This window comes from Mytilus galloprovincialis, chromosome 13 (genome assembly GCF_965363235.1).
Source record: "Mytilus galloprovincialis chromosome 13, xbMytGall1.hap1.1, whole genome shotgun sequence".
NCBI classification, from domain to species: Eukaryota; Metazoa; Mollusca; class Bivalvia; order Mytilida; family Mytilidae; genus Mytilus; species Mytilus galloprovincialis.
In genome coordinates, this window is record NC_134850.1 from 9,129,698 (window position 1) to 9,156,311 (window position 26,614).

Below are 26,614 nucleotides of genomic sequence, written 5' to 3' on the forward strand. Positions count from 1 at the left end.
CAATAACGGCCAAATTAGTAGACCTACCTTTTTTATTGTTAATTTGTTCTGTTATTCAATATGCTTAAAATAATCAGCAACCAACAATCAATCATACACTAAAAATGAGTGTTATTAAAACGAATTAGAATAGCTATCATAAGTCGATCGTCCACCATTAGAAAACTTGTCCGAGATATGGCTGATATAAACATATATTATAAGTTGGATAAATCAAAATTGGCAAGAATTGTATCCTTGAGAGCGCGCATGAGGCTATTTTCAATGATTTTGATATTTCAAAGAGGCATTACTCTTTTGGTTTTAAATTGATCGTTTAAAATCACTGAATATGTCCGAAATATTGCTGTCCGTGTAAAGTAAAAGTTGTATTAAAACTGGCAAGACTTGTACATGTGAGAGTGCCTAAAAGACCGGTAGGTCACACGGACAGCCGCCCGGTATTTCCATGTCTTCCATAACGCGTTACGCGGGAGACAAACATACAGTCTTCTTTTTAATTATACGACAAAAATATTGTTACTACAGACAAGATAACGATACCAACTAGTACTGTTTCCATCTTTAACAGTATTCATTAGTAATGGCAACCCTTAAGTGCACATTACTATCAATCTATCCCGTATCAATAATTAATATCCTTATAAACCTTTCATTTAACCGTTCGGAAGAGGCAAGTTTGACAAGTTCAATGAAAATATTCATTCGTCGTATATTCAACCCTTGCCATGTGGGGCCGTTATATTACGGCCGTAACCAGACCACAGTTATTTGGCACCAATGGCGTTCCATACATTTGAGGTCATCGTAATGCCATTCAATTCGAAGTGAATGTATGTTTCCCCAATCTGACACTATTGATTGTCGTGTTTCTCACTTTTAATATTCAGTTTGAGCTCAAATACGAACTTCAAAAATTGAAATCGGACAAAATTGGGTTGTTGAAGGGATGAGCTTACTGTCGAGGTCTGAAACACGGAGTTATAAGGATTGAAACCTTGACAAATACTGTTAACCCGCTAACTATCTGTAGACTGATGCACCCAGATCAGTTTCACTCCGACCTAACAACTGATCTGTTCACTGGCGTACACTCTACATGCAAACTAAAATTGGATGCATCTATTAGCATCCTGCGGACTTCCAGGTCGACAAAAAGGACGAAAAAACGTCAAAATTAACGCTTTTTGCACGTGATGACTAACTTTGGGGTAACTTCCCGCCCACCCATCCCACCCCGTTATCCCTTATCTTAGATTCAATACAATCAGTATGCATCAACATCAAGGTACAGCTTATTTGCATATAATTAGCATATTTTGACAAATACTCGAAATTGAGACAATTTCTTAAAAAAAAATCCAGCATACCAAGGGTTAATATCCTTGAGGTTAGAAACCATTTCTTCAGTTTGTCTCCAATTTTGATGTATTTTGTCTTATTCGAGGCCGACAGATCTTATCAAGGCCTTGTGATACGCTGGTTTGCTCAAAACGCTAGAAACAATTAAAATATTTTGTTGATACTTAACCCTTGCCATACGGGGGCCGTATGTTACGGCCGTACCCAGACCACCGTTATTTGTAACAGATGGCGCTCCATACATTTGGTGATCATCGTAATGCCATTTAATTCGAAATGTATGCATGTTTACTCAATCTGACACTATTGATTATCATGTTTCTCACTTTTGATATTAATTTTGAGCTCAAATACGAACTTCAAAAATTGAAATCGGCCAAGATTGTTTTTTTAAGGGATCGGCGTACCTTAGAATTCTGAAACACGACGTAGTGAAGACTGACACCTTGACAAATACTGTTAACTCGAAGGCATGTAACAACTGATCGTGTTTATTACCAAAATACGATAAGGAAACGATCACTTCCGGTTGCAAGTTCAGTTAAAGTTCAAAATTCGAAAAAAATCGGATTTTAAAATTTTTTGGGTGCAAATGACCTTCTTTACACTGATGAACTCAGATCAGTTTCACTCCGACCTAACAACTGTTCTGATGAATGTGTTCACTAGGGTCCACTCTACATATAAACTACAGTTTACTGCATCTATTAGCATCCTTCGGACTTGTTCGAGAAAAAGAACGAAAAATGTCAAAATTGACGCTTTTTGCACACGAGGACCAGTTTTTGGGCAAATTATATCGACAGTTTTGGTCTTAATTTTTGTATTGTTAAATTGCACTTTTCTTTTTAAAGAACCTATGAGATATATCGATCGCTGTATCTCATTTCAGTTGGTGGAAGATTTGCTCAATTCTTTGCAAAAAAACATTTTAAAATAGCTTTAGATTGGTCAAGTGTTTGCCAAAAAAGCCTCCTTGAACATCCTTTGACGTATGTTGGGATAAATATATATAGTTACCATGAAATGAATCTGTTGATGATATTCTACTTGCATTGTGGTCAATGTTGTCTACAACAGATGTAGCGAAAACATTCTGCAGTAGAAATATAATGTACATAATACCTTCCTCTGGAAATAACACGACGACAAGCATCATTTATTTTTTTAAGTATAAATTTCAATACCTTCCTCTGGAAATAACACGACGACAAGCATCATTTATTTTTTTAAGTATAAATTTCAAACACTGTCGAGAACAGGTACTTGTTTAAAAATTTCTGTACTAGATCACGTTTTTTAGTCTTACAGTGGATCATGATTCCCGAACAAGCACACACTGGGGATTCATGGTCTTCCGTGTGACGGTTGGATTGTTTCTTTGTACAACTAAGCATTAGAAGCTGGCCTATTATTAATTTCGACTGATAAATTGAACTATCTCGAAAGATGCTTTCAGACTGAATCATGCTGACCAAAGACAGCAATGGCTTTGGTACAGACGCTTCTTATGGATTTAATAGATAACGTCATATACGAGATGTTAATAAGCATTATAACTAACACTATGCAAAGTGTCATGCTTTTATAATTAAGTGGTCACTTGTACAAATATATTGAAATTAGCCTTTGACTAGTGGTTGTTAATTTTGCGGCCATTTCGTATTTTTTTTTGTATAAGGATCCAAAAACCTCATAACTAACACTGCAAAGTTTGAGGCTGTTTCTATAAAAAGACCAAGTACACCAATACATTGGACTGTTGATTTTTGGCGGCCATTTTGAATGTGGCGGCCATAAGTAAACTTTTTCAGATGTCTTCAAATCCAAATTTATGTGTTAGCATCATAACAAGGACTGTGCAAGATTTTATGCTGTAACTCTGAGGTGATGAAATACACCAATATTTTTCTGGTGGCCATTTTGAATTTGGCGTCCATTATGGATTTGTTTTTAGATGGCTTCTTATCCAAAAATGTATCCTAGTGTCATTAATAGCACTGTGCAAAGTTTCGTGCGTTTACCATTAAATGATAAATCATACCAATATATAGGACTAAGCCTATTGCCTTTTGGTGACCATTTTGGATTCGGCGGTCATTATTGAATTATTTAAGGTGGCTTTGTGCGTCGATCTCTTCGGCTAGCTCGGCTGTGCCTCTTCATGTGCTGATTTAGTTTGCTTTATGTATTCGTTTTTATTCTGTAGTTATTTACCACTTCGGTGTTATCATGTATATCTATTATATAGTCATTTTTATGAATTTACTGTTTGCAAAAGTATGAAATATTCTAAATACTCAAGATGTTCTTATCCTAGGCAGAAAACCATGGCCGTATTTGGCATCCCTTTTTGGAAGTTTTGGTTCTCAATGCTCTTCAACTTTGTACTTGTTTTTGCTTTCGATATTTTTTTTAACTAAGCGTTACTGATTTAAAGTCTTGTGTAGAAAAAACGCGCGTCTGGCGTATTGAATTATAAACCTGGTACCTTTTGATAGCTATTATTTGTGTGATTCTCTTTTCTATATGTTCTCCCATATTTCAAATATCATAATGCCGAAAAGCACAACAGGTTTAATTCTTTTATCAAACAAAGTATGATATATGTTTATAGTATAATTTAATTCTTAAAACCCGTTTTATACTGCGAAGCGTTGGTCCTACCTATTATGTTCTCAGCCGAGTTGTAATCCAATCTACTTCGAGTTTTCATGGCCCGACATCGTTACATGAGACAAAGATAATTGATAAACATTTAATATAGCAAGAACAGTGTATCAAATCTTTCTTTACAAGCTACATTGTTAGAAAAAATTACATTAGACTTATTTGGCACAACTCTTTCGAATTTTGGGTCCTCAATTCTCTGCAACTTTGTACTTGTTCGGCTTTACAACTATTTTGATCTGAGCGTCACTGATGGGTCTAGTGTAGACGAAACGCGCGTCTTGTGTATTAAATTGTAATTCCGATACCTTTGATAACTATTTATTGACTTTTTCTGATACCACAATTGTAACAAAAATGAATTGGATCTACGATTCACCAAATAAAATAAGATGGATTGACGTAGATTGATTGGTTTATAGTTTTTGCTAATAGATCAGTGGCACAAACTAAGAACAGATTTAAAAGTCAACCCACAAATTATTGTTGATTTGTTTTCGCCCTGCACATAAATGAAATGTGTGTCTTTTTTTGTTAAGTTTCCAACAATCAAGCAATCAATCCATTATCAAAGTGTGTGGACTGGTACGGAGAGTGTTGAGATTTTGACGACAGATTACCTGTGGTCAAAGGTTAAGCTTTCCAATAGACCAACTACGGTTTTCGTAAAGCGGTATTGTAAGAGATTAACCACAGGAAGCGTGACATGGTCATACAAAAACCTTTTTATTCAACCTCCCTATTTTGTTTCGATGTGGATGCTTATTGACACATCCTGCAAAGCAACCTTGCGACAAAACCTAATCTCTGCGAAAAAGATTTTTGAACAATTTGTCCAAGCTTAGTACGAAAGGTTAGTTGTAAAATCTGCTCCCGACCAGATAACTGCAAAAACGAAAGACCTCGTGGTATGGTGTCGGTTTTTATAATATTACAGTTCCTCATAATTACAAAATTCAATTGCTCTTAGTTCACAAACCAGAGAAAATATGTTCTTAATGACAAGCATTTCATAAGTCATAGATTAATTGATTGGTGTCTGCTTAAAACCGTTGTCAAATATTTCATTCATTTTCAAGACGATTGATTGATTGCTTTACGGCAAGTGACGCATATTTATGCATATTAAGGACGAGAGCAAATTAACAATAAATACAAAAGGAACGACCGGGATGACGGTTGGTATAATTGTGGCTTCCACTTGAAAATGAGGGTAAATTGGAAAGAGACAAAAAGTAACAGACCTCCTTCTAACCCCTCTAAATCTTTACGTGCAGAGTCTGGCACTCTCTCTGTACGAGGCTTCCGATTTATCGGTCCAATTCAGACCAAACGTGACTGTGTACGTGTACATCTTGTACAACCAAGAGGGCGTCCAACTTTGGCAGGGAAGATATTTAGTGACCTAATTTCTATTCCCCAATGACCCTAGGGTTATTTTACATCTATTCATTTGCAAGCTGATTATTAAAAAAATAAAAGTACTTTTAATGTGCAAGTACTGTGAAATGGTGGATTTTAAGATAATAATAAAAAACTCTGAACCTTTTAATTGAACTAAATTGTTGTTCAAATGATATAATCGAAGCCTTTTTTTATTTATCTATTTCAGAAATAAAAGAACCATCAAAACACTCTGTAACATCTAAGGGTAAGTTCGATAGCCAACAGAAAATCATGTAACATCTAACATGTGTCCAGTCAAAGAGATATTTAGTCTTAATTTTAACATGAGTTTAAAATTGTTTAGATTGGCTTTAAATTAGCTTCAGGTAAGTACGAGTACTCTCAGACATGTATTTTGTGCCTTTAGTGTTTGTGTTTGTTTCGTCCATTTTAACTGATTTTCATTTTTTTCTCGTGTATATTGTATGTTACACAGCGTTGTCAGGGTTGGAAGATAGTTTGACGCCAGTGAATCTGTTTAATCCAGTCACAATCTATATGTGTCTGTAGTTTGCTGCTGTTCATTATATTTGATTTACTGTTGTTATATCAGACATGAATCAGTTGAAATTTGATTTGTTCTGCAATCATGCCACATCTTTATATCATAATATTTATTAAATCGTACTCATGCATCCTAGTCTCTCATCAAATGGAATAATCAAAAACTCGAACACATCCAACGAATGGTAAACAACTATCATATACCAGGCTAGGTTCAATATTTTCTTATATATAGAACATGATGGATTAACCCTTTTCTTATAGCTAGATAAATATCTCACTCGTTTGACAGTTGCATATAAATCCATTTTATCGACAACAATGTGTGAACAGAAAATACAACCATAAAAGGATATAAATGACAATAAGAGGCGCTCAGCCTATGTTGCTCACCTGACTCTAATTTGGTTTTCGAAATCATGTAAAAATACTAATAGATAAAAATTACAACAGATACCCAAATAATGAATTAGACCAAAGTTGGTTCGATATTGACCCCGTTATTTTATAAACAAATCCTGGTGACCACCTTGAACAGTAAACCGGCAACAAAGAAGCAGCACTGCATCGGCACCACATAAGGAACATTTATGCCATGTTTGCTTTTATTCCATTCTGTAGTTTTCTAAAAGAAGTCATTTGTATGCATTTCCTAAGGGTCCTATGTTAAACTAAGTCTCCTGATGACGACCATCTTGGATGATGGAATGACTTCAAAGTAACAAAACTAAGTCAGTACTTCATACGGAACATTCTTAACATATTTAGTTCCATTCTCTACAGTAGTTCTCTAAACGGAGTTCAAATGGAAAAAAAAGCTAACGACGACGACAACGGACGTTTAGGGATGAGAATAGCTCACTTGGCCCTTCGTGCCAGGTGAGCTAAAATAGGGGTATATCAGTCAACATTTTGTTATAATCTTGATTACTATAAACAAAAACAAAATATGACAACAAGGAAAAAAATAGCATAAAGACAAAGCAAATAAGCAAAAACGAGACAAGAGTTCAAAAAGTAATAACCCCAATCATCATTGCGGTTGCACTTAATCGATAAGTAACCAAATAACATACGATTTTTAAGATATATCTTTTTTCCGTAGAGACCATATTTATTATTATTTCACCTTCTGACAGCACTCAAATAAGACAACATTTAATAGTCAGCCATGACTGATGATCGACTTGGAAAACACTATGAAATATTGACAGCTACAACATGAGGGTATTGTGCATCTAGACTCTTCAAAATAGGCAACATAAGGATCTTCAAAACAAAACAAAACAAAATCGTATAAGAGTCATCTAATACATTCACCCATTTCTAATCTAATGGTGGTGCGTACCTATTGTAAAAAATTTCGGTACGGCCACTATCTTTGTGACGTCGCGTTATTTTTATACTTTATGTTGTATTGAATAGAAACGTATAATGGCAGACGTAGTTCTATCTTTAACCCTTTCAATGCCAAGACCAAATTTCAAAATTGCCAAGACGTTATAAACGTAACAATATTACGACGTCACCGATAATATAGGGTTATTGCATGAATATTGGGGAATATTGTCCCGAGTAGAATTGTATATTGCAAGAGCATGCGAGTGCAATACAAGTTCTACGAGGGACAATATTCCCCAATATTCATGCAATAACCCTTTTATTGTTTAGCAATATAATATTTGAAAGTAAATACTGGTTAAAACTAAGATCTTGTCGTTGATGACGTCATAAATTTTGAAGATTATAATATCAAATATTCAACGTTGAGGTTCCTAATGCGTTTGCTACTCTTTCTCCACGCATAGGACGCATACGATTTATTCATTGCACACCGTGGCGGTTGAGTATATTTAGGAGAGGAGCAATAAACATAAGAAGTATAAAAATTAGTTGATTTTCGCAACAAAAAAAGAAAAAGAAAAAATAAAATTGCAAAAAACGAACAGTAAACTAACAAAACAATGTACCGTAAGTAATAAAAGTTGAATGTTTCAAAAAATATTTGACAGAATAATGGAAGAGGTGTCTAACCATTTGATTGACCTTTTATTGACGTATTTACCACATCTCTTTTTTTTCATCATTGACGTATTTACCACATCTCCTTTTATTCATTATTGACGTCTTTACCACATCTCCTTTTATTCATCATTGACGTATTTACCACATCTCCTTTTTTCATCATTGACGTATTTACCATATCTCCTTTTTTCATCATTGACGTATTTACCACATTTTCTTTTATTCATCATTGACGTATTTACCACATCTTCTTTACCACATCTCCATTTATTCATCATTGATGTATTTACCACATCTTCTTTTATTCATCATTGGCGTATATACCACATCTTCTTTGATTCATCATTGACGTATTTACCACATCTTCTTTTATTCATCATTGACGTATTTACCACATCTCCTTTTATTCATCATTGACGTATTAACCACATCTCCTTTTATTCATCATTTACGTATTTACCACATCTTCTTTTATTCATCATTGACGTATTTACCACATCTCCTTTGATTCATCATTGACGTATTTACCACATCTCCTTTGATTCATTATTATTCATCATTGACGTATTTACCACATCTCCTTGTATTCATCATTGACGTATTTACCACATCTCCTTTTATTCATCATTGACGTATTTACCACATCTTCTTTTATTCATCATTGATGTATTTACCACATATCCTTTTATTCATCATTGACGTATTTACCACATCTTTTTTTATTCATCATTGACGTATTTACCACATCTCCTTTTATTCATCATTGACGTATTTACCACATCTCCTTTTATTCATCATTGACGTATTTACCACATCTCCTTTTATTCATCATTGACGTCATCATTGACGTATTTACCACATCTCCTTTTATTCATAATTGACGTATTTACCACATCTCCTTTTTTCATCATTGACATGTTTATCGCATCTCCTTTTATTCATCATTGACGTCATCATTGACGTATATACCACATCTCCTTTTATTCATAATTGACGTATTTACCACATCTCCTTTTTCTCATCATTGACGTATTTACCACATCTCCTTTTATTTATCATTGACGTATTTACCACATCTCCTTTTATTCATTATTGACATGTTTACCACATCTTCTTTTATTCATCATTGACGTATTTACCACATCTCCTTTTATTCATCATTGACATGTTTACCATATCTTCTTTTTTCATCATTGACGTATTTACCACATCTCCTTTTTTTCATCATTGACGTATTTACCACATCTCCTTTGATTCATCATTGACGTATTTACCACATCTTCTTTTATTCATCATTGATGTATTTACCACATCTCCTTTTATTCATCATAGACGTATTAACCACATCTCCTTTGATTCATTATTCACGTATTTACCACATCTTCTTTTATTCATCATTGACGTATTTACCACATCTCCTTTTATTCATCATTGACATGTTTACCACATCTTCTTTTATTCATCATTGACGTATTTACTACATCTCCTTTTTCTCATCATTGACGTATTTACCACATCTCCTTTTATTTATCATTGACGTATTTACCACATCTCCTTTTATTCATTATTGACATGTTTACCACATCTTCTTTTATTCATCATTGACGTATTTACCACATCTCCTTTTATTCATCATTGACATGTTTACCATATCTCCTTTTTTCATCATTGACGTATTTACCGCATCTCCTTTTATTCATCATTGACGTGTTTACCACATCTCCTTTTATTCATCATTGGCGTATTTACCACACCCCCTTTTATTCATCATTGACGTATTTACCACATCTCCTTTTATTCATATTGACGTATTTACCACATATCCTTTTATTCATAATTGACGTATTTACCACATCTCTTTTTTTCATCATTGATGTATTTACCATATCTACTTTTAATTTTTGTTCGTGTGCTTATATGTGAATACTTACGTTTTTTTTCACATGATTGTATGGCTTATAAAAACCATATACAAGGAAACAAAGAAGATATACACGTAGTAAATTTATGGAGAATCAGGTTGCAATTCAAACAAATGTCAAATTCTACTAGAATGGGATGATTATGAACTATGATCTTTCTTGTCTTATTTTAGTAGTTTATTTTTAATTTCTTGTTATGTACCTTTTTTTAATTGAGTCATTCATTTTCACAAGTGATATATATAATTACATTAGGCCAAACAAAAAAGTATGTGTGGTTACTGTCACATGCTGAAAAAAAAACCAGGGTAGGTAGGGATTTTTTTTTCTATTTTGAGTCTATGGGAGCAACATTGTGACTTTAACAGTGCTTAATTTAAAATGTCATAAAACACTTTAGGGTAGGGAATAAAAATTACAGTAGGTAGAGGTACAGTAAACACACATACTTTTTTTGGCCTCATGCAACAGCTGATAAAACTCACTTATATAGATGTATCAATAACATAATGATTTCAATTCCCCGTAAAATCGCTCCCTGCATCATTATAAGATAAGATAAGATTATAAGACATTGCATAGTTACTTTCTACGTATTCTTCGTCTTGCATTTTAATTAATTGTTGGTGTTTAACGCTTCTTTCTGTACTATATTGAGATGGTCAGTTTTGTGTTTTGTTGGCGTAAAGCCAGAGTGCCCAATTAGAACCATCTTCCACGGGAAATCTAACGTTTTTAAAAAATTGTCTTTGTTTAGGGGGGGGTGGGGGGGGGGGGCTCAGTTGACAACTAATACATGTAACTATTATATATTTTAAAAATCATTATTTTGAATAATGATATAAAATTCTAAATAACATGTGACAATCTTTATTATTTGTAAATGTCAAAATGGTACTGTTCGTCGCACAGAACTAAATGTCGGTTGGAATACAGACTGTGTACACCACGGAGACATCTGTAATGTACCTTCTACCGTTTTTCCGATAAGAACATACGACACAATCTTTCACTTTGCCGTTAGCTATTCTTCGAAGTTCTTGCTTCCGATTTTCTAACTGACCCGGAAAGCGATCTCTTATGTGTTCTGTTGACTACTTCATGAATAAACTGTTGGCGTGATAGAGGACGAGGCTTGTTTGGTTTTTTTTTTATAAAGAATGTACGAATCTATCATAAATGTTTGAAAAAGATTAAACTTCCACATTTTGATGGTTTTCCTTTCATATTTGTAGAAGGCTGTGAATATATCATTCCGATGGACTCCTCCCATATTTTTGCAAGAAGTTTTTCATGCTACTGATACTAAAAAAAACTATCGCAAAACCCGTGATACCTTAGCTTTTAATTATCAAATAAATAACTAGCAGTCAGAAGACTTTTAACTACATGTACCATACTACTTTGAGGTTCCCCATCTGACACAGAACCAAAACGACGGCCTCTGTAAACAGTTTTATGTATAAGATAACCGGAAATAGATCCAACCAGCATCCAAACTTTAATGCCAAATTTGAGGCTTTTTGACAGTATACATTGTGTCATTACAGAGCGTGCACGTGTTCCAACCAAAGACTGGTCAATCTTAATGTGTATACAGATATTTAAATCGCATGTTCAACGTATCATTAATCGGCTTAAACTTTGCCGATGGGTCATAAGTGGGATTGTTTCTGCCTGAAACTTTACGTTTTGTAATATCATGCTGTAGATACTTCAATATACAATAAAAAATCAATCAATAGTCGAGTTAATAGATAAGTTCGTGAAAAAAATGTCTTAGCTATTCAGAGGAAATAATTTTGCAAACCGCAATATATTTTTCAATTGTCTGTTAACATTCAGGTTCGTTAATTTTATGTTTATGAAATTAAAAACATTTTGCCAATATTTTTGAAGATTTTTGGTAAATGTTTTTTTTTTTTTTTTTTTTTTTTATTCTACCTAATTGGAGCGAAATTTCTTGGTTATCTATAAATATGTTTTGAAATATAAAGGGGATTTTTCACTTGTCCAATTAGAAAAATGAAAAAGAAATGCGAATATATGTTGGCATTTAAATCATCTTCTATTATTCATCATTGACGTATTTACAACATCTCCTTTTATTCATCATTGACGTATTTACCACATCTCCTTTTATTCATCATTGACATGTTTATCGCATCTCCTTTTATTCATCATTGACGTATTTACCACATCTCCTTTTTTCATCATTGATGTATTTACCATATCATCTTTTATTCATCATTGACATGTTTACCATATCTCCTTTTTTTCATCATTGACGTATTTACCACATCTCCTTTTATTCATTATTGACATGTTTACCACATCTTCTATTATTCATCATTGACGTATTTACCACATTTCCTATTATTCATAATTGACGTATTTACCACATCTCCTTTTTTCATCATTGATGTATTTACCATATCATCTTTTATTCATCATTGACATGTTAACCGCATCTTCTATTATTCATCATTGACGTATTTACCACATATCCTTTTATTCATAATTGACGTATTTACCACATCTCTTTTTTCATCATTTATGTATTTACCATATCTACTTTTAATTTTTGTTCGTGTGCTTATATGTGAATACTTACGTTTTTTTCACATGATTGTATGGCTTATAAAAACCATATACAAGGAAACAAAGAAGATATACACGTAGTAAATTTATGAAGAATCAGGTTGCAATTAAAAAAATGTCAAATTCTACTAGAATGGGATGATTATGAACTATGATCTTTCTTGTCTTATTTTAGTAGTTTTATTTTTAATTTCTTGTTATGTACCTTTTTTTTAATTGAGGCATTCATTTTCACAAGTGATATATATAATTACATTAGGCCAAACAAAAAAGTATGTGTGGTTACTGTCACATGCTGAAAAAAAACCCAGGGTAGGTAGGGATTTTTTTTTATATTGGGTCTATGGGAGCAACATTGTGACTTTAACAGTGCTTAATTTAAAATGTCATAAAAAACTTTAGGGTAGGGAATAAAAATTACAGTAGGTAGAGGTACAGTAAACACACATAATTTTTTTGGCCTCATGCAACAGCTGATAAAACTCACTTATATAGATGTATCAATAACATAATGATTTGAATTCCCCATAAAATCGCTCCCTGCATCATTATAAGATAAGATAAGATTATAAGACATTGCATAGTTACTTTCTACGTATTCTTTGTCTTGCATTTTAATTAATTGTTGGTGTTTAACGCTTCTTTCTGTACTCTATTGATACAGTCAGTTTTATTTTGTTGGCGGAAAGCCAGAGTGCCCAATTAGAACAATCTTCCACGGGAAATCTAACGTTTTTAAAAAAGTGTTATTAAAGTAAATTGCCTTTGTTTAAGGGGGGGGGGGCTCAGTTGACAACTAATAACTATTATATATTTAAGAAATCATTATTTTAAATAATGATATAAAATTCTAAATAACATGTGACAAACTTTATTTTTTGTAAATGTCAAAATGGTACTGTTCGTCGCACAGAACTAAATGTCGGTTGAAATACAGACTGTGTACACCGCGGAGACATCTATAATGTACCTTCTATCGTTTTTTCGATAACAACATTCGACACAATCTTTCACTTTACCCTTATATATACTTCCGATTTTCTAACTGACCCGGGAATCGATCTCTTATGTGTTCTGTTGACTACTTCATGAATAAACTGTGATAGAGGACGAGGCTTGTTTGAGGTTTTTTTTTTTATAAAGAATGTACGAATCTATCATAAATGTTTGTACAAGATTAAACAATAAATTTCTTTCACATTTTGACGGTTTCCTTTCATATTTGTAGAAGGCTGTGAATATATCATTCCGAGGGCCTCCTCCCATAGTTTTGCAAGCAGTTTTTAATGCTAGTGATACTAAAAAAACTATCGCAAAACACGTCATACCCTAGCTTTATCAAATAAACAACTAGCAAGAAGACTTTTAACTACATGTACCATACTACTTTGAGGTTCCCAAAACGACGGCTTCTGTAAACAGTTCTATGTATACATAAGATAACCGGAAATAGATTCAACCAGCATCCAAACTTTAATGCCAAATTTGAGGCTTTTTGACGGTATATATTGTGTCATTACAGAGCGTGCACGTGTTCCAACCAAAGACTGGTCAATCTTAATGTGTATACAGATATTTAAATCGCATGTTCAACGTATCAATAATCGTCTTAAACTTTGCCGATGGGTCATAAGGGGGGGGGGTCGCTTCTGCCTGAAACTTTACGTTTTGAAATATCAAGCTGTAGATACTTCAATATGCAATGTACAATAAGAAATCAATCAATAGTCGAGTTAATCGATAAGTTCGCAAAAAAAAATGTCTTAGCTATTCAGAGGAAATAATTTTGCAAACCGCAATATATTTTTCAATTGTCTGTTAACATTCAGGTTCGTTAATTTTATGTTCATGAAATTGAAAACAATTTGTCAATATTTTTGAAGATTTTTTGGAAAATGTTTTTTTAATTTTTTTTTTATTCTACCTAATTTGAGCGAGATTCGTGGTTATCTATAAATATGTTTTGAAATATAAAGGGGGTTTCTCACTTCTCCAATTAGAAAAATGAAAAAGAAATGCGAATATATGTTGGCATTTAAATAAATGATTTATGTGAATTCAAAAAGAAATATTAAATTTCTGAGATGTTTATAGTATGACCTTTTTTCGGCAGCAAAATAAGAATTGGACTTCAACGAACCTTTATTGTGTTCAGTCGGAAACAAAAAGTAGCAACACACGATCATTATCATATATTTACAGTTAACATTCACGATACGCGCACCCTCACCCGACCCTCCCCCAAACACACACACAAAATAAAAAATAAAAAAGCAAACCCCGCTTCATTATAACTTATTATATTGACATACCGAAAAACTTTTAATAATGCCTTTGGTTATATTTACTATGATACTTCCTGTAGAATTATCACTTCTTTTTTCTAACGGTTGTACATTGACTACATTTGTTCTTTTGAACATCGGGATATTGTGCTTATTTTTTAGATGGGGATTGGTTATAGGGGGAGGTGAAATAATCATTAGATAAGATTTTAAGAAATTCACGTGCTGACGGAAAGTGCTTCTGTTAAATCTATACTCTACAGATATGTATAGGATAGCCAAAGATATGATTTAACTCTATGTTAAAGTATGACAAAATCAATATACTCTATCAATAATATGTGATCAGTTTCATGAAGACAGAAATGCCAGAATAGCGAACATTTCGAAGTTTACCGGATTGTGGCATTGATTAAAATTAAACATAGCACGTGTAGCATATGAAAAAAAAATGAATTGATAGAGCTATGATATTATATTTTTTTTTATTTTCCATGCGTTTCCATGTGTTAAATCAAACTCTTTTCCTCAACATATTGTTAAATGATTTGATGGATTTAATTCATTCCTTCAAAATTTTGTATTCACTATTTTCATTGCAGTGTACGTTTGTTTACATTGGTTCATCTCGGATTTCCCCATGCACAGTTTGCAATATGCATTGACCACAGTTCTAACGAGATGTAGTTTGTTACTCTCGTTTTTTTTCAATTTTAGCCCGATAATCCCTAATTTTCGTATCCTAATTTTATAACATATAGATAATAATTTGATAGAACACATATGAGGATTTCGATAGTATAAAGGATTTTCCAACACATATAAGAAATAACCATTTTTTCTTTAAAATTTGAAGTTTCATATATGACTACAATTGTCAAGATTTGGCAGTATTCTAATACCGCAGTCCCACTAGGCCACGATCGCACTACGATCTGTGTAAAAAATGCAAAGTTTGATGATCGTAGTACGATCGTGTCATGTAGATCGCAGTAAGGTCGTATCACGGTCGTAGTGAGGTCTTTGAGATCGTGATGAGCGTGGCCAACTTTGAACATGTTGAAAATAATCGTGGTGCGGTCGTGGGTAAATCAGGTCGTAGTAGAAGCGTAGTGAGAGCTCACTACGGTCGTAGTAAGATCGCTGTACCATTGTAGCGAGAGCGTAGCGAAAGCGTGATTCTATTCGGAGAGACTGCACTACGATCTCACAGCGACGTTATTACGACCTCACAACGACCATCACGTTCTCACAGCGACCCAAGAACTACGCTTCCACTACGACTATGCCACGTTTATACCACGCTGTTCAAGACCATAGTACGATTGTAGCACGCCCTTGCCTTCCTCATCACGCCCTATTTACGACCTGACTACGTTCATACTACGACCATCATTCTCATTATCATTTTCACATAAAATATATTATATATCTCCAGGTTTTGTTTGTCTGTATGTAGTTCTTGCCAATTTTCTCTTACAGTTCAACCATGCTTCTCGTTTATATATAGATTAGACCGTTGGTTTTCCCGTTTGAATGTTTTCACACTAGTAATTTTTGGGGCCCTTTATATCTTATTATCGCACCGCGAGTAAAATATCACGTTGTGGTTGGTTTAACGCCGTCACGTGGTGACCCCCTAAGAGACCGTGTGGGGTTAGTAGATTTCATAGGGGGTTCATGACGCGTTAATGGTGACGTCATCTATCGATGTTGTTGTGTTCCATTGTTTATTTTTCAACATAACGCAGCATAAAAAGTCCAGAGTGCGATAAATTCGTTATACGTTTAACTACTGACCCCCTACGGACCATAGAGGGTGAATAAAATGTATAGGGGATTCGGCCTCCGGCCTCACCCCTATGAATTTTACTAACCCTCTATGGATCCGTATGGGGTCAGTAGCGAACCATATAACTTATACTGTTCGGTGTGAGCCAAGGCTCCGTGTTGAAGGCCGTTTCCTTGGCCTATAATGGTTAACATTTATAAATTGTTACTTGGATGGAGAGTTGTCTCATTGGCACTCATACCACATTTTCATATATAATATCTATTGACGCATCTGTGTCATCTCTGCTATCGTTCACTTACATATCGTCATTTGACCAGCAAAAGGTTGTAATTTAGGTTTGGATTGGTCGGTCCGAAATCTCTGCTTGATCAGAATTCGTTACTATCAGAGCTCCCTCTGCCTCTACATCAACCCCTACCACCACATTCGCGTGTTTTAGAAGATTTTGGCGGCATGACTGTATTGTTTCTGAGAAATCTATTTATTTTAAATCAGACATAGAATGAATGGAATTGTATTGATATAGAACAGGATGTTAACGTTATTACTTATAACGTAGTAAGATCGCGGTATGAACGTAGTATAATCGTGGTAAGAACGTATTATAATCACAGTTAAAGCGTGGCAAGATCGTGTTGCAATCGGATAACTCGTGGTATGGTCGCAGTGAAAGTGTTGTTGTTGTGAAAGTGACGAAAAAAACGTCAACGTCAAACTATATTGTTTACAGTATATGAAATAAAACCGTTAAATTATTTGAATTTAACTGTCGTAGTTATCAAACCAACTTATTTTCAACATTTTTAAGAGACATAAAGCCGTATTTAAAGATATGATTAATATTGACGGCCAAAATATTGGCCTTGTGGCATTTTTCAGATATTGCATAGGTCCATTTATTGGCCTATGGCACATTAAGCTTACGATCAAAGTACAGTACACAATGCAATGCAATAATATACACCTATACATCCCGCATATCTACCGTATACTACTTGCAACAATCCCCCCCTTTTCAGACCTAGATATTGATATCTGTGCCAATTTTTTTCTTTATCCTGTGATTGGATGCTCCCTTGAAAAGCGTGCTTAGTGCCATAACTGAGCGTAACCGATTTTTTTCTGTGCTAAGGTGTATAGTAATGTAATTTTTGCCAGTTCCAATACAACTTGTGTTAACGTTGGCGTCTGTTTGACTGTGCGAAATGTTCAGGCAAGTCTGGTCAGGACGGGGATGCTAAATCCGATGCCACGTGTAGAAAGGTGCCACGTTGTCTGTAAGTTAAAAATCCTTGTAACAACCCTTTGAACCCGTAAGTTGCCTGTTTCAAGGCAAATTACATGCCCACTTCCCAATATACCCTACAGTTTTCCCGACCTTTATCTGGCCGGTTGACCTCTTTCACGGGATCTTCTTATTTTGTTCATTGTCTAATGATTTCGTCCTAAACATGCATGACATATTTGTCACTGGACGTTAAGCAACCAACAATCAATAACTCAATCTATCCAATATATATTGTTTGTTTCCTCTTTTCATTGAGACAAAGTTTTTCCATTATCTAATGTTTTTTTTTATTAGTTAGTTCTATGATTTCCGAGAAAAAGAAGCGGAAAAGACGATAAATTTATAAGTAACCCTAAAACCAAACACTTTAGGACAAGAAGAATAAAATAAGCCTATACATCATTGACAACATGACATAGATAGATAGCACCAAACAAATAACGTGTGCATAAGTCTGTCCTAGACATGAATATACTCAACACAATTCTCCTTTGTTTTCAAACTCTTTCATTAACACACTCTTTGAATTCGGTACAGATTTTAAAAATGAAAATCTTAGTCTGGTAAGAGCTGAAAATAAATAACTATCCCTTAAACCGAATGTAACACAAAGTCCAGGATAATGTGCAAAAGCAAAAATAAAACAGAAAAATAATAAGTAATCGATGAAAATGAAATCAATCCGCAAAAAATCATACCAATGCTGCTTTCCAGTTAGCACTTTCATACTGTACTTAATGAAGAGATACGTTACAAAAAGGTAAACTTAGAAAAATACTGAACTCTGAGGAAAATTCAAAATTAAAAACTCAAATACAGCAAACGAATGGATAACAACTGTCATACTCAAAGAAAAAATAAGTTCAAATTGTTGAATACTTGAATTGAATCACTTTACTTGTTATATATATATTTGATTGTTATATGCACCTGTTCGGATGTTTCCTCCCCTATGATATTTTGTATCAGTATTAATAACTTTATCAATAGTTTACCAATCCATATTGAATTTTGTGTTTGTATGATTTGTGCTTGTATTGGAATTTATATTTCTGCTCCTTTATATTACAACATTCAATCCATTGTTTTCAGGTATTTTTTTATGTTTTTTTTTTCTCTTTTAGAAAACACAAGCACAGAAGAATCATTCACCCAGGCTCAAACACCTGTCAAATACAACCTTCCTGTTTCTGTCAGTTTACGTCAACAGTTAAATATTAAAAAGTCTGAGAATGAAAGTCAGTCCATTACTAGCTGTATCAAAACAGGCAATACATTAGTGTTTACCGACTGTTGTGATAACCGACTTATTATTTGTAATTCAGACGGTACTGATATCCATCACATTCCTCTGTCCTATACACCACATTATATAACAGAGATAGATAGTAACACTGTAGCAGTAGGCTGTATATATGACATTACCATACTGATAATAAATATATCTACACGTTCTGTCACCAGTACAATCAAAACCAGTGGTTACTGCCGGGGAATATCATATAATGATAATAACCTGTACGTTGTTGTTGGTGGGGGTATAATACATGTGATGGACCTGACAGGTAAAGTAATACGTACTATACCGTTACCTTCACGCCGTATTCACGACATTACAGTAGACAGAGACAGGTTGGTCTGTATAGACGATACATCAATATACTGCTGCTCTTTAGATGGTAAACTAATGTGGGAGTTTAAAAATGATAAATTTCAAGATTTAACTCGTGTGACAACAGATAATGAGGGGAATGTGTTTGTGACTAATGAGGAGACACATACTGTAATAGTTATATCTGATGATGGTAAACATCATAGAGAACTTCTAACTAAATCAGATGGGTTGAATAGGCCCTACGGAATTTATTTTGACAAAAAAGAAAATATTCTTTTTGTTTGTAATTATACAGACGAAAAAGGGTTTCTTTTTGACGTGAAACATAAATTAACATAAATATTTCTTTCAGACAATGAGTTAATTTGGAATCTGATATGTTTTTGAAATTAATGTTACATAACCCAATTTGCACGGAGTACCTAACCTAAATTGTATCTTTTTAACATAAAGAGCATCGTTATTCTTTCAAGTTTTCTTCTTGACTAAAACGTTTGTATGTTTTTTTTCTTTGACATGTACATCTTTCAAATAGGTAAATTTATTTAAATATTCTCAAAACGAACACAGTTTATATCAACAGATGACGCATTTACTGGAAAAAGGTATATCTACGGAAACGTCATCGTTAAAAAGGAGTAAGTAAAATATGTTACGATCATCCATTTCTTGAAATATGAATAAAAAGCATCTTCAATATGTTCTAAATATATGAAGAACAAAAATGTGAATTTAAGCATGAATGCACTTTTTGGGACTCCTTATTACAGAGTCATTGATCGACTGGAGGTCGGTTCAGGCTAATTTTTCTAGGATTGAATATGGATTAAAAACTAAATTGGTGACACTTAATGTATATAACATAATCTGTTTGTGATACATTGTCTTTAGAAGACAAATCTTGCTATAAAATGAATCGTAATAAATATTTTAAATCTGTCCTAGGGCTTAGGAAAACTGCATGTTCTATTTCAGTGAAAACAAACTGAGCAAATTTCGATGGCTTTATTTATTAAAGCACAAGTCAATTTATATTTTTGTAGATTTTATACTAATGATATAATCCTCTGTTAAAAGTAGCCTTTAAATCAAATAAGTCACTGCATAATAATGGTTTTCATAGTGGGTAAACATTTCCTCAAAATAGATTTAAAGAGACCCAATGGCTGAAGATTTTGCAAATTATGATAACTCATACAATAAAATTAAGTATAGATATAGGAAGATGTGGTATGACTGCCAATAAGACAACTCTCCATCCAAATAACAATTTATAAAAGTTAACCATTATAGGTCAATGTACGGCCTTCAACGCGGAGCCTTGGCTCACACCCAACAACATGCTATAAAGGGCCCCTAAATTACTAGGTGTAAACCATTCAAACGGGAAAAACAACGGTATAATCTATATAAAAAACGAGAAACGAGAAACACGTATAAATTACATACACAAACGACAACTACTGTACATCAGATTCCTGACTTAGGACAGGTACATTCCTTTAAGATGAAGTTAAAACAGGTATCACATGAAGGAGAGTAGTAATGTGAAATATCTTTATCGTGAATCGTCTGATGTCTCAAATAATTATCGTAACCGTCGTTTTTGGAAAATATTTAACGTGATTCGTCAAAACCAGTCATTTTTTATCGTCTAAAACATGTAAAAGAAAGTGTACTTTTTATCGTCATACACCAAAAATTACCGTTAACATCATTTGGCAGGAATTTTATCCGTTATTCGTCATGGAGGTATCCTAATTACGACCCTCATGAAGTTTATACAAAATTAAAAAAAAGTCCTGAATAAACTTTCGTCACTAACAGCCAGTTCAAAATTATTTTTATACAGTCGAATAAAATCTGAGATAAAAATTGAGAATTATTTATTGAAAGAATTAAATTTTAAAACCAGACAATGAATTCCAAAATTAAGGGTTAGTGACCATAACCTAGAAATTGAAATAGGTAGATATTAAAATGTACCGAGAGTCAAAGGTTAACTAAACTTTGTAATAAACTTGACGATGAATACCATCTTTTTAAAATTGTAAATAAAACTCAACTTTATAAGAGATTGCTTATTTTTAAGGTAGTTATAAACAGTTAGGAAAAGATATTAAAAGGAGAAGGTTCAGTAAGACCCCTTTTGGCCCCAAAATATAGCAGTTTTACAAAATCGTTAAAATGTTAACTTTAAGTTATTTATTGGACACAAGAATGCTTCTGCTACATAAACATGGGCTTTTTTATTTACAATATAATGCACATATATCGGGTACTAGCACCATTAAGTCATGCTAAATTACTGAAATCTTCACAGTTTGAGCATTTTAGTTAAATTTTAGACGGTTTTCGTTTAAAACGAAAGTGGCCGCATTTTTTCGGCATACTTGGTAGATTTTTCATACTTGAGCTTGAATCTGATCGTTTTTAATGATTAAATCAGTTAAAATCGTTCACATAAATTAATTGATTCAAATGAAATAGACACTTAAGTGTTTAAAAAGTCGTCAAAATATTTTGTCAGATGAACCTGAAATTTGAGGCCAAAATCCGTCCTTACCGGACCTACTCCTTTGCCCTCATAAATTTTACCACCCCCTTTTTACTGCTTTCTTTCAATATTAGGCTTACTGTTTGTGTCATGTATATGCATATGTATGGAATCAGAAATTTACATAAACTTTATATCCAGTAAAATGGCAAAATATAATTTATTTTGGGTGTATCCATGGAAACAATATGCATTTATTTGTTATAAAATATTGCAAAAAAGGGAGGGAAGTCACATATTTTCCCACAATTTGGCTAAAAGTATAATTGCAATCGCTTAAAGTAATACTTTTTCTGAAATTATTCATATATATCTTTCAATAAATTCAATGAAAATTGTATGTCTTTCATCTCATATTTTGGTAAAATTTCGTTAAAAACGTCGTGTAGAAAAAAGTGTTTGTAAACATAACGTTAATTTCTTGACCGATGACCGGTCTAGCTATGAAAATACGGAGAGCCGAACAGTAAATTAAACATGTAAAATATAATCTTGATGTTCTTATAAACCATCTTTGAATTTTAAATTAGTAAACAGCTGTCTAAAAATGAATTTTAATACACAATAACTTTCATATTTAAAAATCGACCGGGTCCAAAATGCGAAACCAAACTCCAAACTGTGTATTGCTACCTTAAGGTTAATAATTTTTACCCTGTTGATACAAATTATCAACCCCTTTTACAGCTACTATAACTTTAAAATCCTGAATCTGAGCTTTGACAGAAGTTGGTGCCTTTATAAAGCAATCTTTAGAATTGCGAAATTGAGGCCGATGTCCATCAAAGGGTACATTACCATTATAACTATGTTTTTTTATGATTATGTTTGTAGTTTTGTATTATGCATGTTTATATTTGTGTTTGCTTGACATGTATGTGTATATTTTGCAAATAAATCATTATATTATATATAAGGATACATCTAAAAAATTAATAAAAAAAACTTGTCTGGATCATAAATAAACGTAGGTGAACGAAAAGTGTCAAAGTAGGTGCAATGAGGGTACCCTCATGTAAGTCATTCAAGTTAATTTCTATTTATTTTTGGTTGCTTTACTATCAGCCTAACTTAATTGTGTATTTCTTTATTTGATGAAATACATTAAAATGGTGATGGTAATCAAGTACAAATAACACATGGTATAGCACCATACAGACTGATATGCCTGTTAAAAAATAACTTTGTGTATTAACTGCTGAAACAAATTTCGTTGAAAACAAAATAACGGAAAGATCATGATTTATTTTGAACTTCCTCAGCTGCGGTATTTGATACTTACTGTCTGCTAGTTAGAGAAGAAAAAAGAAAATTAAAAATGTATTTCATCAATTTTTTTAAAACTATATATAATTTGTTTACAGGAAATTTTGATTTAAATGCATCTATGTCCTCCATATTTTGTTTCTTTATTCGAAATAACTCTTCTATATGGATTTATAAGTCATAAATAAAAATCGGAACACACACACAATTGTATTGCGTCTCATTGGTTTTTGTCGAGCCTGCAACTTTTGTTCTGCGGCGGCGGCGTTAGCTAACTTCTTAAAAGCTTTATATTTTAGAAGGTTGAAGACCTGGATGCTTCATAATTTGTATATAGATGCCTCGTGTTACAATGTTTCCGTCAGTCACATGTCCAATGCCCTTGACCTCATTTCCATGGTTCAGTGACTACTTGAAAAAAAAGTAAAGACTTTTGTAATGTTAAATTTCCTCTTATTATAAGTAATAGGATAACAATATTTGGTATGTGCGAATTCATTCTCTTCCTTCATTCCAGTATAAATGCATGTACGTTTTAATGTACAATTTAATATACAAATAATGTTGACGTATGTATTGCTTATTTGTTCTCATCCTGAATATGCATGATAAATGTATACTGACTGACTTTAAAAACGCAATCCTCATTTTGTAGGTTTTTTTTACCAAATCATGGTTGATCCGAATACAACTAATATTCATGCTCATCATACTTCTTTTTCTTTCGAATAAATCAACATCTGACGTACCTGTGGTTATTGAACTTACTGGACTATGGAGATCGCACAAATTTCAGAAAGCAAAATTTCGAACCAATAAAAGATTTTTACATTTGTTTTCTTTGCGACACAGTTCTTTCAATCCTTGGCCCCACTTTAATCAGTTAAAAAATATTGCATCTCCATATCGCCAAGACTGAGGAATAAAAAACTCGATCATTAGAATACTGCAAACAGGAAAACATGAACGTGCTTCAACCAGACAATTTGACATCTGAAACTAGTTTTACTGTCCTTCCAACAATGATACCGTTAAACGGGATTTGTTTAAGACCATCAATGACCAGATCAACATGTAGTTACAATGCAACGTCTATAGAATTTGATTACGCAACGTCATTTGCGAGACAGGTCTACGGTCGAAACGTAAACTGCCAATCAAATTGTTGAGACAGATATATGCCATAAATATTTCCCATTAACTTAACTGCCAAAGAAACGACTGCAGAAAAACATTTAAAGTCTAAAAGTTTTAACTGCATAATTTCCAAAACCCATTGAAATTGGTGGAACAACAGCAAAATTAGATGGTGCAAATCAGAACCCAAAACGTGCCGAACAGAATGGGTTGACCTTTCTGACAATCATCTTGGCCTCTGTTACAGCCAGTCATTGCTTTTGACGGTGACAAGTTTATTGGTAAGGAGAAAACCAGGGTTTCAATATATACCACAATATTTAAACATTGAAAATGACGTAATCAATTCAACTTTCGAACTGGCCTTTTTTTTTCTGTTTCTGTTCATAAGTTTGTTTACTAAAAATTGAATATTTGAACATGGGAATTAAAAAGAATAACCTAGTGTTGCGTTTCTAAAGTCTTTAAGTATATTTGCAAAATGGACGAAATGTAGGGTGAAAAAAAAGAGAACATTCAGAATTTAACCAAAATTGCTTTATCTCACAGATTTTAAAGAACTGAACTCAAATATGAAGTTTTATAAATATTTCATGAAGATTGATAGAATCCTGGGCCTTAGATATAATGACTCAGCATAATTTCACAGTTTACAGTATGCATAGTTTACTTTAAGTCCTGAATACAACATTAATTCATAAAATTTGCATATATGTAAGTTTAATTGTTAAGAAGAGCTTATATTTACTCTTCGCAGTCATTAAAACTCATCGATCCTTCCTGAATATTATTTATGGGGTGTTTGTGTCCTGTCGATGACTCAAAAGTAAGCCGTAACACCTAAATCTGCTTTTTTGTCACCACTGCATACAAAATACAAGCTAGAAATACATAAATATCTCAACAAAACTTACAATTGTCATGCCGCACAGCCCTATATTTTGACCTTTCAAAAAAAATTGTAGTGCATATGAACTTTCAATTCTAGGATAAGATTTTTTTTAAAACTTCATAGTAAAAGTGGTACAGTTTTAGCCGTAAAAGAAGTTCCTGTGGGAAATTGCATTGTCAATATTTACAGAAATGCAACCTACAGTTACGGATATCAGTTTACACACTTACCCATATCATCGCTGATTATTTGGACTGATTATTTGTCTATGTAGCGGTTGATCTACGAAGAAAAAACTATGGGTTTCAATTTCAAACTAAGTAATACGTAAACAAAAGACACGAAAAAACAACGAATAATGCATAATTAATACAGAATTGACAACAGAAATATCGACCAGAAACATCGTCTGCCATTTTTGAGTATATGTAACTGCAGTTACGGATATCACATTAACCGTTGAGTGTAGTGTTAGTGTTGAAGGGTTAAGATTGTGTTTTTTGTTAATGTTAGACATAGGGTAAATGTTAATGTAATGGTTCCGGTTTGGTCAAGTGGCAATAGTTTTTATGATCTTTCAACTGACTAAGCATCATGACTATAATATGAAAATATTCATCAAAGTTGTTATTACTAGACAGATTACGTAATTAAAAAAAGATCAGGAATGTGTGTGCATAAGAGACAAAAGATTTCTTTAAAATAGCTCCTATTCCTTCACTGAAAACTACATAAAAGAAGACTACGAAGAAGATCACTTTAAAACTTCTACTGTAGCCTTGAATCATGATCCATGACCTTTAATATCCACTGGCTCCTAAAATTTGTCATACTTGGCCTGTTGCAATATCGTCTCGTTTGTCATAGATTTTAGCGTGAAATCGTGTAAATATAGAAGAAAATATCAAGGTTTAAAGTCATTCATCTAGTATCAGTATAATCCTTAATTTCAAGTTCACTGGTATAGTTGAGATGTAAGTATTGGCTGACATATCGGTTATGAAATGATAGGACATCATCAATATATCTGAAAGTTAAATTAAATAATTTTGCAAGGTGCTGATTGTTTTAGTCTTTTAGAAGGTTCTGAATAATTTTTGGTTTATACGAGTACCAAAACAAACCGGCTAGTAAAATAAAGGCAACAGTAGTATACCGCTGTTCAAAACTCATAAATCCATGGACAAAAAACAAAATCGGGGTAACAAGGGGCACAATAAGTACCGATTGGAATACCGTCTGTCTTTAA

At 33.2% G+C, this 26,614-nt stretch overlaps 1 protein-coding gene across 3 annotated transcripts in view; it reads left to right on the top strand.

The window, feature by feature from the left end:
* Window positions 1-20,452, top strand: part of LOC143057051 (uncharacterized) — a 53,509-nt gene extending 33,057 nt beyond the window's left edge. For 2 of the 3 annotated variants that reach the window (XM_076230277.1, XM_076230278.1), the window contains exons 8-9: window positions 5,645-5,683; window positions 19,023-20,452. In XM_076230277.1, the coding sequence (XP_076086392.1) occupies window positions 5,645-5,683; window positions 19,023-19,852 (869 nt within the window). In that variant the 3' untranslated portion in view covers window positions 19,853-20,452. The remainder of the gene's footprint in view (window positions 1-5,644; window positions 5,684-19,022) is intronic. The other variant, XM_076230279.1, reaches the window with a different exon arrangement.
* The last annotated feature ends 6,162 nt before the right edge of the window (window positions 20,453-26,614 follow it).